The sequence below is a fragment of the Ambystoma mexicanum genome, chromosome 14 (genome assembly GCF_040938575.1).
Source record: "Ambystoma mexicanum isolate Mex_15411 chromosome 14, UKY_AmexF1_1, whole genome shotgun sequence".
Taxonomy (NCBI): domain Eukaryota; kingdom Metazoa; phylum Chordata; class Amphibia; order Caudata; family Ambystomatidae; genus Ambystoma; species Ambystoma mexicanum.
This window is the reverse complement of record NC_090940.1, coordinates 544,830,276-544,843,646: the sequence shown is the minus strand read 5'-3', so window position 1 is coordinate 544,843,646 and position 13,371 is coordinate 544,830,276. Positions and strand designations below refer to the sequence as shown.

The 13,371-nt window shown below is 45.5% G+C and overlaps 1 protein-coding gene across 1 annotated transcript in view; it reads left to right on the top strand.

Moving 5' to 3' along the window:
• The window catches only part of FBLN5 (fibulin 5), a 282,075-nt gene that overhangs the window by 63,536 nt on the left and 205,168 nt on the right, over window positions 1–13,371 (top strand). Inside the window, exons 3-4 of the mRNA XM_069637841.1 lie at window positions 217–268; window positions 6,855–7,103. Coding sequence (XP_069493942.1) covers window positions 217–268; window positions 6,855–7,103 — 301 coding nt within the window. The remainder of the gene's footprint in view (window positions 1–216; window positions 269–6,854; window positions 7,104–13,371) is intronic.

Sequence of the window (13,371 nt, the reverse complement as noted above, 5' to 3'; positions counted from 1 at the left end):
AGTTTATGATGAGAGCTATATGAATAGTCAAAATCATTATCAGAGCGGAATTTATTTAATTTATTTTAATTGGTTATTTATAAGGCGCTTAATACCCAGAAGTTTCTAAGCACGGACCCGGGGATCGAACCTGTGTTGCCCCTGAGCTAGCCTTCAGAGACAGAGGTTTCTTTTTCCAGTTTTTTAATGTGCACCTGTTTCTGTTTTGTTTTACAGCAGCAATGCAGCAATGGTTTTGAAATGGACAGAGCAACTGGACAGTGCTTGGGTAAGCTAACGCAGGGCTAATAGTAAATGGCTGAGTTGCCTGCGGTCTTATCAACGCGCCCTGCGTCATGGGTCTACGCTCTGTGCGTGCTCCTTTTTGCATGCCATTGTTGATGCTTGGTGCAGACCTAAGCCCAGCTTTTACATTGATAGCCCTTAGCAGGTGTGTTGCTAGGTCTGGAAAATATCCGGGGCTACGTTAATGTCAGGACTGTCGGGACTCGGGTCTAGCTATAGCCTTTTGGTTGTAGATCCTGAGATTCTATCCGGGGCTACAGCCAAAAGACCCGGGGCTATAGCCCCCTAAGCTCCACCCTTGCAATGCCTCTGGCCCTTAGTCACGTGTATCTGCAAGAAACAAGATGAAGGCCACATTGCAGGTTATGTCCATATCACGCATGCGTGCTCATGTCCCATGTGTGTGCATAGCACCGTTTACAAGACTAAATCCAATGTATGTGCCTACCGCAAGTTAAAGGCCTATGTGAAACTTGCACGCCCGCCTCCACACGAGCACATTTGCTCCATGCATCTGTATGTTCCTAAATACTGGTCTGAGTGCAGACACCTGCTTAGGTGCAGCTCACCTGGGTGTTCCTCCTCTGATTCTAGTGTATGTTCATACCATACATAGGTCCCAATTCCATGTTTTTGGGGCATTACACCTCGTAGAATCCTAATGGCCGTTTCTAGACATGTCCACAAAATAAAAGACTTTTTTCATTGGCTCAGATTAAGAGATCTAAACCCTTGCCCAACGCCATGATGCCTCCGGCCTGTTTGTACGCTTTATAAATGCAATAAATAAATAAATAACATCGGCATGCATCCGATATGGACATCGATTCAGTGTATGGGCAGAACAGAAACAGGTCCGTATTGGCCTGAAATAATTACCTTTTAAACTGGTTGCATTTGGGAACGGATCGAAATTTACTAGCAGAGCCCATGTCTCCCACAAGTATGTTCTGTTGTGCAGTTATTCGATCGCAGGTACAGAACAAAGTGGTTTCTTAGCACTAGTCCATAAAGGAGACTGGGCAATCGTGCCCACTAATTACTTTCAATAGTTAACTTCCGTGCTAGTATGAAAGGTTTAGAAAAAAGCCAAGTCTTTAATTTGTAATGGAAGGCGTCAAGTCAGATGACATCTGAAGGGGGGAGAGGAAGAACGTTCCAGAAAGAAAGGTAAAGAACAGAGAAAGCACATCCACCTTTCCTAGCGGTACAAGACCTGGCAACATTAAGAAGGTCAAGTTAATGTGACCAGATAAAAAAAAGGGACAGGCCATAGACATAGAAGTAGGACTAAAGTAAACACGAATAGAACTGTAGGCCTACTTGTAGAGGAGGGCAGCTGGGAGGTGAAGGGGGAGGAAATGGGGGCGTGAAAAGTATTCACACCCCCATTCATGCAAAGGAAGAGTTGCACCGGCCCGATTTCGGGGCCGTAGCCTCCCACCCTTCCAATCCCGGGACAGGGTTTATAAAAATAAAAAACTCCAGGGATGGAGGGCGATTTCCCAGGACTGTCCATGGAAAACCGGGACATCTGGTCACACTAGATCAAGTCCATCTGGGTGAAAGCAATGGGAAGGCATGCAGGGCTTATGTTGAGATCATAGAAAAAGAGAACCAGAAATGAAGAGTGAGCGATAGATAATACAAAGGGTATTAAAAAGGAGTCAGGATGCCAGAGAAAGCGAGATAACATGAGTAGTGCGGAGTGGGCCAAAGACAAGGCAGGAAGGCAGGCGATTTTTGGAAAACCTAACGACATTCATGGCAAAAGAAGGAAGTCTTAGAAACAAAGAGTAATCCATATGGGATTGCTGTATGAGAAAAAATTGTCAGATAAGCAAAAGATAGTAAAAGCCAGAAGAGGAAGCACAGAGGATGTGACATGAGAGGAAGATTGTTATTAAATGCAAATCAGATATTTTTGATGGAGCAAACAGAAGAAAGAACAACCAAGAGAAGGAACAGGAACCAAAAGCTGAAGGCTAGAAACTAGGGCACCAGCGAAGGTTAGGACCACCCTAAATTGTAATCTCTATTTTGTTAGAATTCAGATGGAGTGAGTTGGTGCCCTACATTCAGAAATAGGAAGAGTACAAGATTGAAAAGCCACAGCTGTCATAAGAGGACAACATCTGTGAACATGGCAAGGGAAATGTGCACAGGATCACACAGTGAATAGTAATGAGTCAAACAACATTCACTCAGGAACAAAGACACATGTACAGTAAAACCCAGGATGTGCAAGTAGAGCGTGGTAAGGGCACAAATATATGAAAAGGGATGTGGGGTAAGCGCTAAGAAGCTCCTTATGATTACAAAAAAAGTTGGCAAGCTCCTCACCCACAATCTCTGTTACAGGTACTGCCAGCGCTAAGCCCACGTACAGGACAAGCCATGACAGGATCTGTGAGCTACCACCTTTGATGGTATTGTATACGGTAACTTCAACATAATACTCACGAGGATGAAAAATAGCAACTAAAATGTCAGAGAATCCCACGATCGCTCTTGATCATACAGGCAACCAGAAAGGCTAGAACAGCAAAGGGAGGATAACTTAATATATAAGACTCCTGACAAGGGACACGTAGGAATTGTGATTACAGAATGGTGAGGACAACAAAGGCATTCACGTAGGAGCTGGATACAACAGCACACTACATCTAACAATCAGGGGTCAAGTCCTAAAAATAAAAGTGGAGGGACTCATCAACAAACGCAACGGGATGTGACGTTGCCAGACATTAGCATATCAAGGAGAAATATGCACATTTAATTAAATTGGCTTTGCATAACCACCCAAATTGCACAGGACGCATGGCCTTTGCCTTTAATAAAATCAACACACACACAAAACCAAGAGAGGATATTTTATTCTAATAGTGTTTTTGAAAACGTTAAAAGGTGTGCAGGTTTTAAACTCCAAGAACCTATACCAAATGTTTTCCCTGGAATATGTAGTACCGAAATGGGCCATTTCACCTTTAGTTGTTTATCTTTCATCAGGTTATATAGTGCAGTGGTTACGTTTCCGGCCTGCAAACCTAACGACTGCAGTGCAAGGTTGGCCTTAATTCATACATTCAAGGAAGACTTTCAATGTTTCTCATTTTAGCTGGGTGGACTCCGTCCACCCGCGTGTACCCTCGACTTTTGCCCTGCTAACCATCAATGTGGAACAAAGGGAGAAGTGCAAGGGAACATCAGCAACAGATTCCAAGAGCAAGTAAAGGAACAAGAGCAGGGAAAACGAAATTACAAGTGCAATTTCTCCCCCCTCCCGACCCAGGGAAGGAAAATGGGACAAAATGGAAAATCTGTAAATGACCGCAGTCTAAGGATCAAGGTTGCACTGCAGAAAAAGGCAAAGTCAAAGGAATAAAGAACACAGACTGGGCTGCACATGAAAAAGGAAAGCACAGGGAAGTGCTGACTGCCAAACAGAAGAAGAGAGAAAGGGAATCCAGCAAGCAGAAAATACTAACAAGCACACTCATTTCGAAATCCAGGGAAAAGGTAACAAGAGCAAAGAAACTAGGTACTATACACTAAGCTAAGAACCAAGAACAAGGGGCCGTCACAAACAGGAACACTGCATCAATGACCAGCACTGGACTGAAGCAAACTGAGGTTTTTAAAGCTGGCTAACAAGCACATGCCTGAGGTGTGCTGCTTGCTAACCCTGCCAGCCACAGGTGCTGCTTATCCTCCACCCAACCTTGTCCTTCAAGGGTAGAGGTGAAGCAGTGGGCCAGGCATTCTGGGAAGCATAGTCTTTTGATTAAAGCAGTATACTGGCTGCCAAAAACCTGGAATGATCTGGAAGGGCAGTGACATGGAAAATAAGGATTTCGAGTTTCTAAAACACCACAACATTGCCTTATAAGGTTTGAAAGGAATGTCCAATAGGGAATAAACCCCAAATCAGGCCGCCAAGTGGCAGGAAAGAGAGCGAAGGGAGTGAATCGTGACAACAGCTGTGGGCTTCCACTCCCATTTTGAAATGGTTAAGGAGTCATCCGCTTACGTAAAAAAAAAAAGAAAGCCCAAAAGAAGAAATAAGAGTTGCAAGAGTCTGCAAATAAACCTTAAACAGGTGGAAAGAGAGGAACCTTGAGTAAGACGAAAAGGGAGGAATCGAGGGACTGAGCCAAAAGGATTGACACAGGGACAAGTCAGAAAAGAGGAAAGCCAAAAGAAGGCAGCACCAGAAATTCTGCAACCAAAGAGACGATCATGAAGAAGGCATGATCGACTGCGACAAAAGCTGCTGACAAGCCTAGGAAGACCAGAACCAGGACACCTCTATAATCCACTGCCATTGTGTTAACATCGAGGACAATCAATGGAAAAGGCTGAGTACCATGGCCCGGATGAAATCCAGCCTGGGGTATGATGAAAAGAGCCGGTATGCATGAATACGTGTTGAAGCTGATCAGTGACCATTGCTTCGAGAAGCTTGTCAGGATCAGCAAGAGGAGAAATGAGATGGTAGAGAAGATGAGAGGATCTCGATGAGGCTTTTTGGAATGACATTAGCATGTTTAAAAGATAAAGGGACAACCCCAAAGTGAGGAAGGAATTGAAAATAGGAGGCAGTGCCTTAGCCCAGTTTCATCTCAATAGCTCATGCTTATTCATTATGCCGTTCTCACAATCTTTTTTGGGATACTACTTCTTTGATGACTCGCCGCTGGCTGCATTGGCTCGGGATGGTCGATATACAAAACATCAGGAAGCCAAAATGAGTAGCCATGCTTTAACAGGGTAGGCATGAAGAGGGGAACCAAACTTAAGCTTAGAGAGCTGACTGGCCTAGTGGACAAGTAATAGGGGAAAAAAATTAAAAAGAAAAATCAGGGCAGGAGACAACTGAACCAAAAAGGACGCACCAGAATGGGGGAAGATTAGTGGCCAGAGATGTTGGATTTAGTGATGGAAGTACAAATAGGTTCACCTCAATCATGAAAAAAGCAAATGTGTCTTTCCCCAAAAAGCAGATGATGTTCCAAGAGAAGAAACGACAGGAAAGGAAATTTAATTAGAAACAGCAAAGGTTTAGGAGCAAATTCAAGGCAGGTAGAGTGGTACTTATGTTTGGTCGGGATAATAGCATTTTTTGTACGTCTTAAGATGAAGATGGTAAAGATTTCTCTAAGGAGTAGTAATGGGGACAAGGCCAACGGCATTCAGCCGCCTTAATGGACGTTTTGACAGAAGGCAGGTCGGAGGTGAACCACTTCGGTTAGGAGTACCTGGGACGACGAGAATGAGTTTGAGCTGAAACAGAATTAGAAGAAGAAATAAAAGAAGGCAGACCAGACGGAATGAGTTGCCAGAATTGAGCCAACCAGGGTATTGTGTAGGTCATCGGCAATAAGCTTATTCCACGTCCAGGTCAAGGATGGAAAGGAAGAAGGGACTGAAAGCTAGGAGAGAAATATAATAAAGGAAATAGCGTAATGGTCAAACTCAACAAGTAGAAATGCAGGAAGGACAATAAACATTTAGTGACTATTAAATATAAGATCAAGAGTGTGGCCGGTTTGGTGTGTAGGCCCGGAGGAATATTGAGAATGATCAAAAGTAGCTAAATTATCAAAGGGGGGGTTGCACATTAGGAGGTGATAGGCAATCAGTCCAGATATTCACATCACCCAAAACCAGGAGAGAGGATGAAGAAAGTGTAAAGTGAGGAAGAGCGAGATAGAGGGAAGAAAGAGGGTAAGGGTGGGCACGATGTTTAGCAGTAATTCCATGTATTACTAAATTCTATAAGGTGTCTTCCAGAAACCTAAGCATGCACTCTCTCAGGAAACAATGTAGGAGACACAAACTCTGATGGCTACACCATCAGATTCGGATACGCCAGTTTGTAGTGATAACTACTGAATCATACATACAAAATGAGTACAACGTTCAACGTTATCAATGTCTGAAGGCCTCTGTTTTGATTTTAAGCGGGTTCTTTATTTTCTTAAGAGGTTGCATGAGCCGCAGCCAATGCCTTTTCGGACAGAAGGGCCAGGTGAAGACGAGCAACCATACAGCGATCTGGAAAAGAAGGATCAGTGCCAGGGGGGTGATAGTAAAATATAGCTTGTGGAGGTGGAACACAGAGCTGGGCGGTGGAGCGTAATAGTTCACTTCTGCCTGCCCCAACTTCTCAGTACATAAATACAGCCTGACTCTCTGCCCACATTGAATTTAATCCTCATAGGATTCCACCTGATTTTCAATAGGGATTCACGTAAATGCCACCCGCCGTTTACACTGATTGGATTGTTTATTAGCGGCCATATGGGTTTACGTGCCTAAGGTACACCCCATTCCTTAACCCCTTAAGTGCCGGGCTATTCTGCAAGTCTATGCAAAAAAGGACGAACATACTAATCAAAATTGAACATTGAGGACTGCTTAATCACTAGTATAAGTGCCCGCTCCGTGCAACTTAAGATCTTTGTAGAATGACGCCAGCATTGTTTTCTTGGTTGTTAGTGGAACATTTGGGTTCAGGAGCCGCCCCGTTATTGATTCTCCTCTTGATCCTTTGTTCCATAATGAAGACGTTGACGAATGCCGCACTATCGCCGAAGCGTGCCGGGGCGATATGATGTGCGTGAACCAGAATGGCGGATACCTCTGCATTCCCCGAAGAAGTTCGGTGTACCGAGACCCCTATGCAAGTCCTTACGAGCGCCCAAATGCTTACCCTCCACCGCCCGCACCTGTTCCTGCGCCCAACTTCCCTTCTGCGCCCAGGCCCACGATCTGTCGTTTTGGATACACAATGGATGAAAGCAACCAGTGTGTCGGTAAGTCAAAGCACCCTGCAAACAACGTGTCTCTTATTACTTGATTATTTCTGGGAGCCTACGTGAAATGTGTGAATTTATTTTCTGAAAGTGCTTGCATACAATAACAACACATAATACAAAAATAATTCATATATTAATTTTGTTACAAAACGTACGTTTAGAGCATATGAGATCGCGATCGTTGGAGTCAGCAGCAGGTGTGTAAGTATTAAGACACTATAGGACACATTATGAGCATAGTGGTAGTGGTAAATATACCTCACATTTGTTTAAAGAAACACCTAATAATGAGTTGGGTTATTTCCGACATGGGGTACATTGTGCGCTGACTGCCTCATATTTTTCCCATGTAGTACTTCTATGTACCGCGCCGTAAATATCCATCCTCTTAATTAGGTGGTATTTTATGAATCAGATGTTTTTAAAATGCCACGTGCCACCATTTCAGGTATGCTCATTGTTGGGCCTACACGGAAAAATAAAAAATCAAATATTCTCAAACGTTTGTCTAAAATGTCGTGAAGTGTGGCAGTCCCCTGCCTCCTTGCACTTACCCAGAGCCGTGCTGCCCTGGCTGCACTTACCTAGAGCCGTGCTGCCCTTTCTGCACTTACTCAGAGCAAGTGCTGCCCTGCCTGCACTTACCCAGAGCCGTGCCGGTCTGCCTGCTCTTACGCAGAGCTGTGCAGCCCTGACTGCACTTATTCAGAGCAAGTGCTGCCCTGCCTGCACTTACCCAGAGCCGTGCCGCCCTACCTGCACTTACCCAGAGCTGTGCGGCCCTGTGTGCACTTAATCAGAGCAAGTGCTGCCCTGCCTGCACTTACTCAGAGCATTGCTGCCCTGATTGCACTTTCCCCTTCCCTCTGCCCGGCACTTACCCCTGCACTCTGTGTGGTCGCACTTGCGCGATCTGAATGACACAAGGCCTAGTAAGATTGTTTGTTTTGTCCTCTCTCTGTTCCCCCCTCCCTTGTCTTGTTGCGCCTCGAAACATTTGTGTATAGGCGCGTTATAAATGACATATCATAGCATGAAGCCGAGGATATTACTTTGAAAGCGACCACCCAGTATTATTTAGCAAGGTACATATGCAGGAGCAATTTGAGAATAACACTGTCACTAACCGGGGTGGGCAAAATGGGAGAAATGTGTCCCTCTGAGAAATTGACAAACTCTCTGCAAAATTGGCCCACTTAGCCAGCAGAGCAAAATTTGCCATTTCGGATCTTTGCCATCCATAATTAAAAATAATTCTCACGAAATGTCATATTTGCCAGAAATTTCATGCAGAAAGCGACATTTTAGGCACTAAAATCTGAAATTTCAAAAAGGCAAACAACGATATTTGAGCTAAGTTTTCCTAAAAGTGTCAAAACCGGAAATAATCCTCTCTGCAGGCGAAGGAAATTGGAGGCAAATTTAGCCAGTTTGGTTTTGACTGCGGACGTTTCGCCCATTCCTAGTCACTGGCAATACATTGCCCTGAGTACAGTTCCTTTGACGTATTAGCGTTTGCATTGCACGAGGTCACACTTTAAAGGATTCCAAGAATGTTATTTTTCTAAATGTGTATTATTATTGTCGATTGCAAAATCAGTGGAATAGCAGTAAACATTGTTGTGTTCAAGAGTGCACTAAACTGCGAAAATCGGGTCTGGCTGACGTAGTGCGTCATCACTGAAGGGTGGTTTATTAAGATTGCATAGCTAACCGCAACTTTCACATTTCTTGGGTTTAGGACTGAAGCCTTTAGGTCATTTCACTTAAACTAGAGGTCTTTTTCTGCAAGATTGTACACTGACACACCACGAGCTTATGTTTGGCATGCAAGCTTAACTTCACCCCGCTAAATGTTTTCAGGGAAGTTCATGGGTTTTGTTTGTAATGAAATACTCTGGCCAGGCCTGTGGGCCGATCTTGCACGTGTGTGTGATGCGTAGGTGGGTTAGTACATACATGCCACGGCCTGCCACTAGGTCCGATTTGTAGCTTGGAAGATAAATGGACGTTGCTTAGGGCCCTCTACGTAAAGTTCAAGGGTGAAAGAGCATGTGGCTGGTGGCCAAAGCCTGTAGGGTGGGGCACATGTGGTTGGTGTGCAGCTATCGCCTGCTTCGGAGCCAAAGGCACACTGAGGAAACATGAACAGGCTTGTGGCCAGGCTGGGCATTTAGTACACAGAGTGTTTGGCCTATAGGCATGCCACTGTCGCCATACATGTAGAGCAAACATGGCATGGTCGCAGGCCATGGCTTTCATGCAGTGGTGGCTTCCGGGCCTTTCAACTCTTTCAGTTGAAATGGGCCCCGGGGAGGGGCTGGGGACCGCTGCCCCGCTTCTGTATTATAAATGAATTCTTGTTTAAATGCTGTATGTTAAATGGTAGAGGTGGCCTTTGCTCGCCCCATTTCACTAACTGCAGCCTCAACGTGTCCAGCATCAGCTCCTTTGCAGGCAAGGTTTCCAATAAATAGGCATTTTGATGTAACCCTGGCCCTCGCCTCAGTACTGGTCGCTAGGTCGGTGTCGAGCTCCAGCTGCTCCAGTTCTTAGCACATCAGTTTCGGGAGGATAGCTCAGCGGCAACGTGCTCGCCTGGCAACGTGCTCACCTTGCAAGCAAGACCACACAGAGCAACTAGGGGTGGACTGGGAACCCAAAAAGGCCCTGGAAATAATTATCAAAGTGGCCCCATATAACACATTTTCAGCAATCTCAATCCTTTTCAATGGGAAAATGAGGAAATACCACACACAAGAGGCCAGTCCACCTCTGGGCGCAACACAGGTTCGAGCCACGGGTCCGCACTTAGAAACCTCTGAGAGCGCATTATAAATAACCTATCATATCATGTCTGTCTCTCTAACACGTTAGGTCCCTCCTGCAGCTCCCTCCACCCCCATAGCAGGTCGTTAGCGCCTCCTTCCTGCTTTTGCACAACATGGGTGCCGAGTGGCTGCCATTACTGTACATACCCAATGTGTACGATGCAGCCAGCAGTGCAGTGCTGCAGGCAGCCATCTTGTCTGGCCCTGCACTGCACGTCCACCTGCTTTTAGGTCTTGAGCCTCATTGGCGCTGCTCTACAGGGAATTAAAATACAAGGCCATCCATGTGTTTGAAATTATCATTCGGAATGAGATCACTCTCCCAGCTTTTCATAGCCTCACGGTTATTTTTCTTGGCCCAAAGGTGTTTTATTACATTTTTCTCCTGAATATCGAGCTCATGACATTTACTGAAATGTAACTCAAAATGTCAAGGTTAGATTAGGCTTGCAGTCTTAACATGTCACGTGAGCCAAGGGGTGGGTGCATATGATATGACATTTATAACGTGCCTATACACAAGTGTTTCAAGGCGCGAGGAGGCAAGGGAGGGGAAACAAAGGGAGGACAAAGACAACGATTTTACTAGGCCAAGTGGCAGTGAGAATGTGCAAGTGCAGGGGAGAGGGGAGGGGAAAAGTGCCAGGGGAAGGGGTGAAAGGGCAAGTGCAGGTCACAGGATAAAAAACAAGTAGACCGGCCAGCAGGTGGCAGTGCAAGGGTTAAGTACAGCCAACAAGTGTCTGAATTCGTGCAGGTAATGGGACTGTAGGCAGATACAGACCCAAGTGCAAGGGTTGCCAGGAGGCAGTGCAGGGGTGCAACTGGGCAGGCAGGAACCTGGGCCTGAAGGTCAGAGGGTGGCCAGGTGACCAGTGCAGTATGAGACAGGGGATCAGCAGGGGAGAGGAAGAGAGAAGGCAGAAGCAAAGAGGAAAGTCCTGAGATGCTTCCGGAACCGGAGATGGTTCTGCTCAAGTTTCCGAGAGGCAGGGATCTGTTCCAGAGGGAGGCACCAGCCGAAGAGAGAGATCTGCCCCAACTCGTTGCTTACATTGCATTTGATTGCCAGTGGTGGAGTAACTCAAGAAAAGGGCAGAAAACATTAACTTTAAAATCACAGCTGTGTTGTAAAGTGAAGAATGGCAACTTTATCTCTTTAATGTTAAAGGTATTAATATAGTGCACCGTCACCAACGGAGTTGGTCTCCAGGCACTCAGGCAGATCTGTAAACAAAGAGGTGGGGTTAAGTTAGTGGGTGAAGAGGGCATCGGAAAGTGAGAAGGTGGTGTTTTGTTGGCAGTTTCAGTTCCGTTTTCACTGTGCTCTGAGCTTGAGTGTGAATATAGGATCGAAGCGAGTCCTCATGTGCTGTTGTTGCAATCTATATGTTGATTGTTTGTTGTTGCGGTGTGGTGAAGTGCGTGTGGTTTGCTGGGTTTCTGTGTGAGTTAAGTTTGCATAAATTTGAGGTTTTTGGTTAGTGGCTTACATGTCTCTTGTAGTTTAGTTTTATGTATCCGGTTGTCATACTGGGTAGCTATATTCTTTCTTTCCTGACCGTCTAGTTTCTAGGGCGATGGCGCGGCTGGTTCCTAGCTAAGTTATTTGAGCTTAGTACACCCGGTTGGGCGATCATTATCCCCTAGTTCTATAGTGGTGTTATATTATCCTTCCCCGCTCCTTCCTATTTATTTACTGTTGGTGGTCCATTGGGTAGGTATATACTGTCTCTTCCCTTTCCTGACTGTCTAGTTTCTGGGCAATGGCGAGGCTGGTCCCCAGCTAAGTTATTGAGCTTAGTACCCCCGAATGGGCGGGTATTATCCCTACTTAGTTAGTGGTGTTATATCATCATTCCCCGCTCCTTCCTATCTATTTACTGTCGGCGGTCCATTGCTGCCTGTGATTACAAAGTGAAATAATGTTAAAAATCTATTACTTGATGTATAGCAAGGGTTGAGTAACTAGAGAAGAGTTATGGGCGCTAGTTGTTAAAATATGGATCTGCCGAGTCCTAGCTTCCAACATGGAGGTGTCTTGGGAGTCCATGCCCCACCACCCGCTACCTGGTTTGGGAGCCAGGTGTGTTATTTTATTTGGCATTTATATAGCGCTCTATATATCTTTGCCATGACTTCAAACCGCTGGTAGGTTGAACGCCCTCTGGAACCGTAGTCCAGGTCAGTTGAGAGAATAAGGTGTCGTAGGGTGCTTGGGTGCACCAGTTATGTGTGTAGCTGATGCAATTCCTGATGGTAGCTGCATTCTAGTATTAGGTGTGGTGGTGATGGTATCAGTTGAATGTGTGCAGTCTGGCGGGTGGACACCAAGACTGGGTTCTGGCTGTGTTGGGCTTGTAGGGACGCTTATGTGTGCAGCTAGGCCGGTTTGTCATGGGACATAGCTGCGTTTTATTAGAATGATAAGGTGTTTATGTGTTAATGTTCGTATGTGAGCAGCTAGGCCGAATTGATCGAGGGGTATAGCTGCACTCTAATTGAGGGATGGTGAAGAGAAGCGAGTAAGCGTAGTTATATGGCAGGTGAGAGTTTGGGTTGAGTTATGATCTAAAACATAGTTAAGTAAATTACAGTACTCTCTCAGGCGGCATTTCCTAGTTGTGAGTCGAGCGAGTGAGAGCAATTCTACTTGTGCAGTGCGTGCAAGTGTGTCACAGCGCTATCTCAGGGGTACTATCAAGATGTGAGTTAAAGTCGCTTTCTCGATGTGAATCAATCTTGCAAGAACAATTCCTAAGCGTGTAAATATATCACAGTATCATCACAGCGGCACCCTCTAGATTTGAGTCCATTGTAACAAGACAACTTCTAGGAGAGCGGCACAGGCAGGCGACGCAGACTAGTAAATTCACAGCACCTTCACAGTGGGCACTCTCCAGGCCCGGCTCAATGCAATGATGTGTCTTCCTGCCTTTTGGCTGGCATCCCGCGTCAGCTGACAATGTGACTGCTCTCTTTAAGACAGCTGTAGGCTGGCAGTGTGCTGCTGCCCTAAAGACTTAATCGGCTCTAATGAGAACTCGTGAATAAAAAACCTCACTGAATGATGAAAGTTTATTTCACAGCGCTCCGTTGCTTTCTAGCTCGGTTTCTTTGCGCTGTATAAATCCCCACACACATCACAAGCTTTAGATTAATGCCCCATGTTCAGTATAATAATAATAATAATGTGGATTCCTGTAGAGCTTCATACCGGATTCTTCCAGTTTCTTGCTGCTGTAGTAATTAGTGTCATCATTTTTGCCCATTTATGGTACTAAACCCTTGTCGCATGGCATTGTTCTGTTGCCATAGCGAGGGGGGTTGCACTCAAGCTATCGTCCCCCTGCACTCTGAGTTGCTGACACAGAATCTAGCCCCTAGTTATGACTTCTTCCTCCACCGCAATGAGTGCCACTGATTTGGGCAGC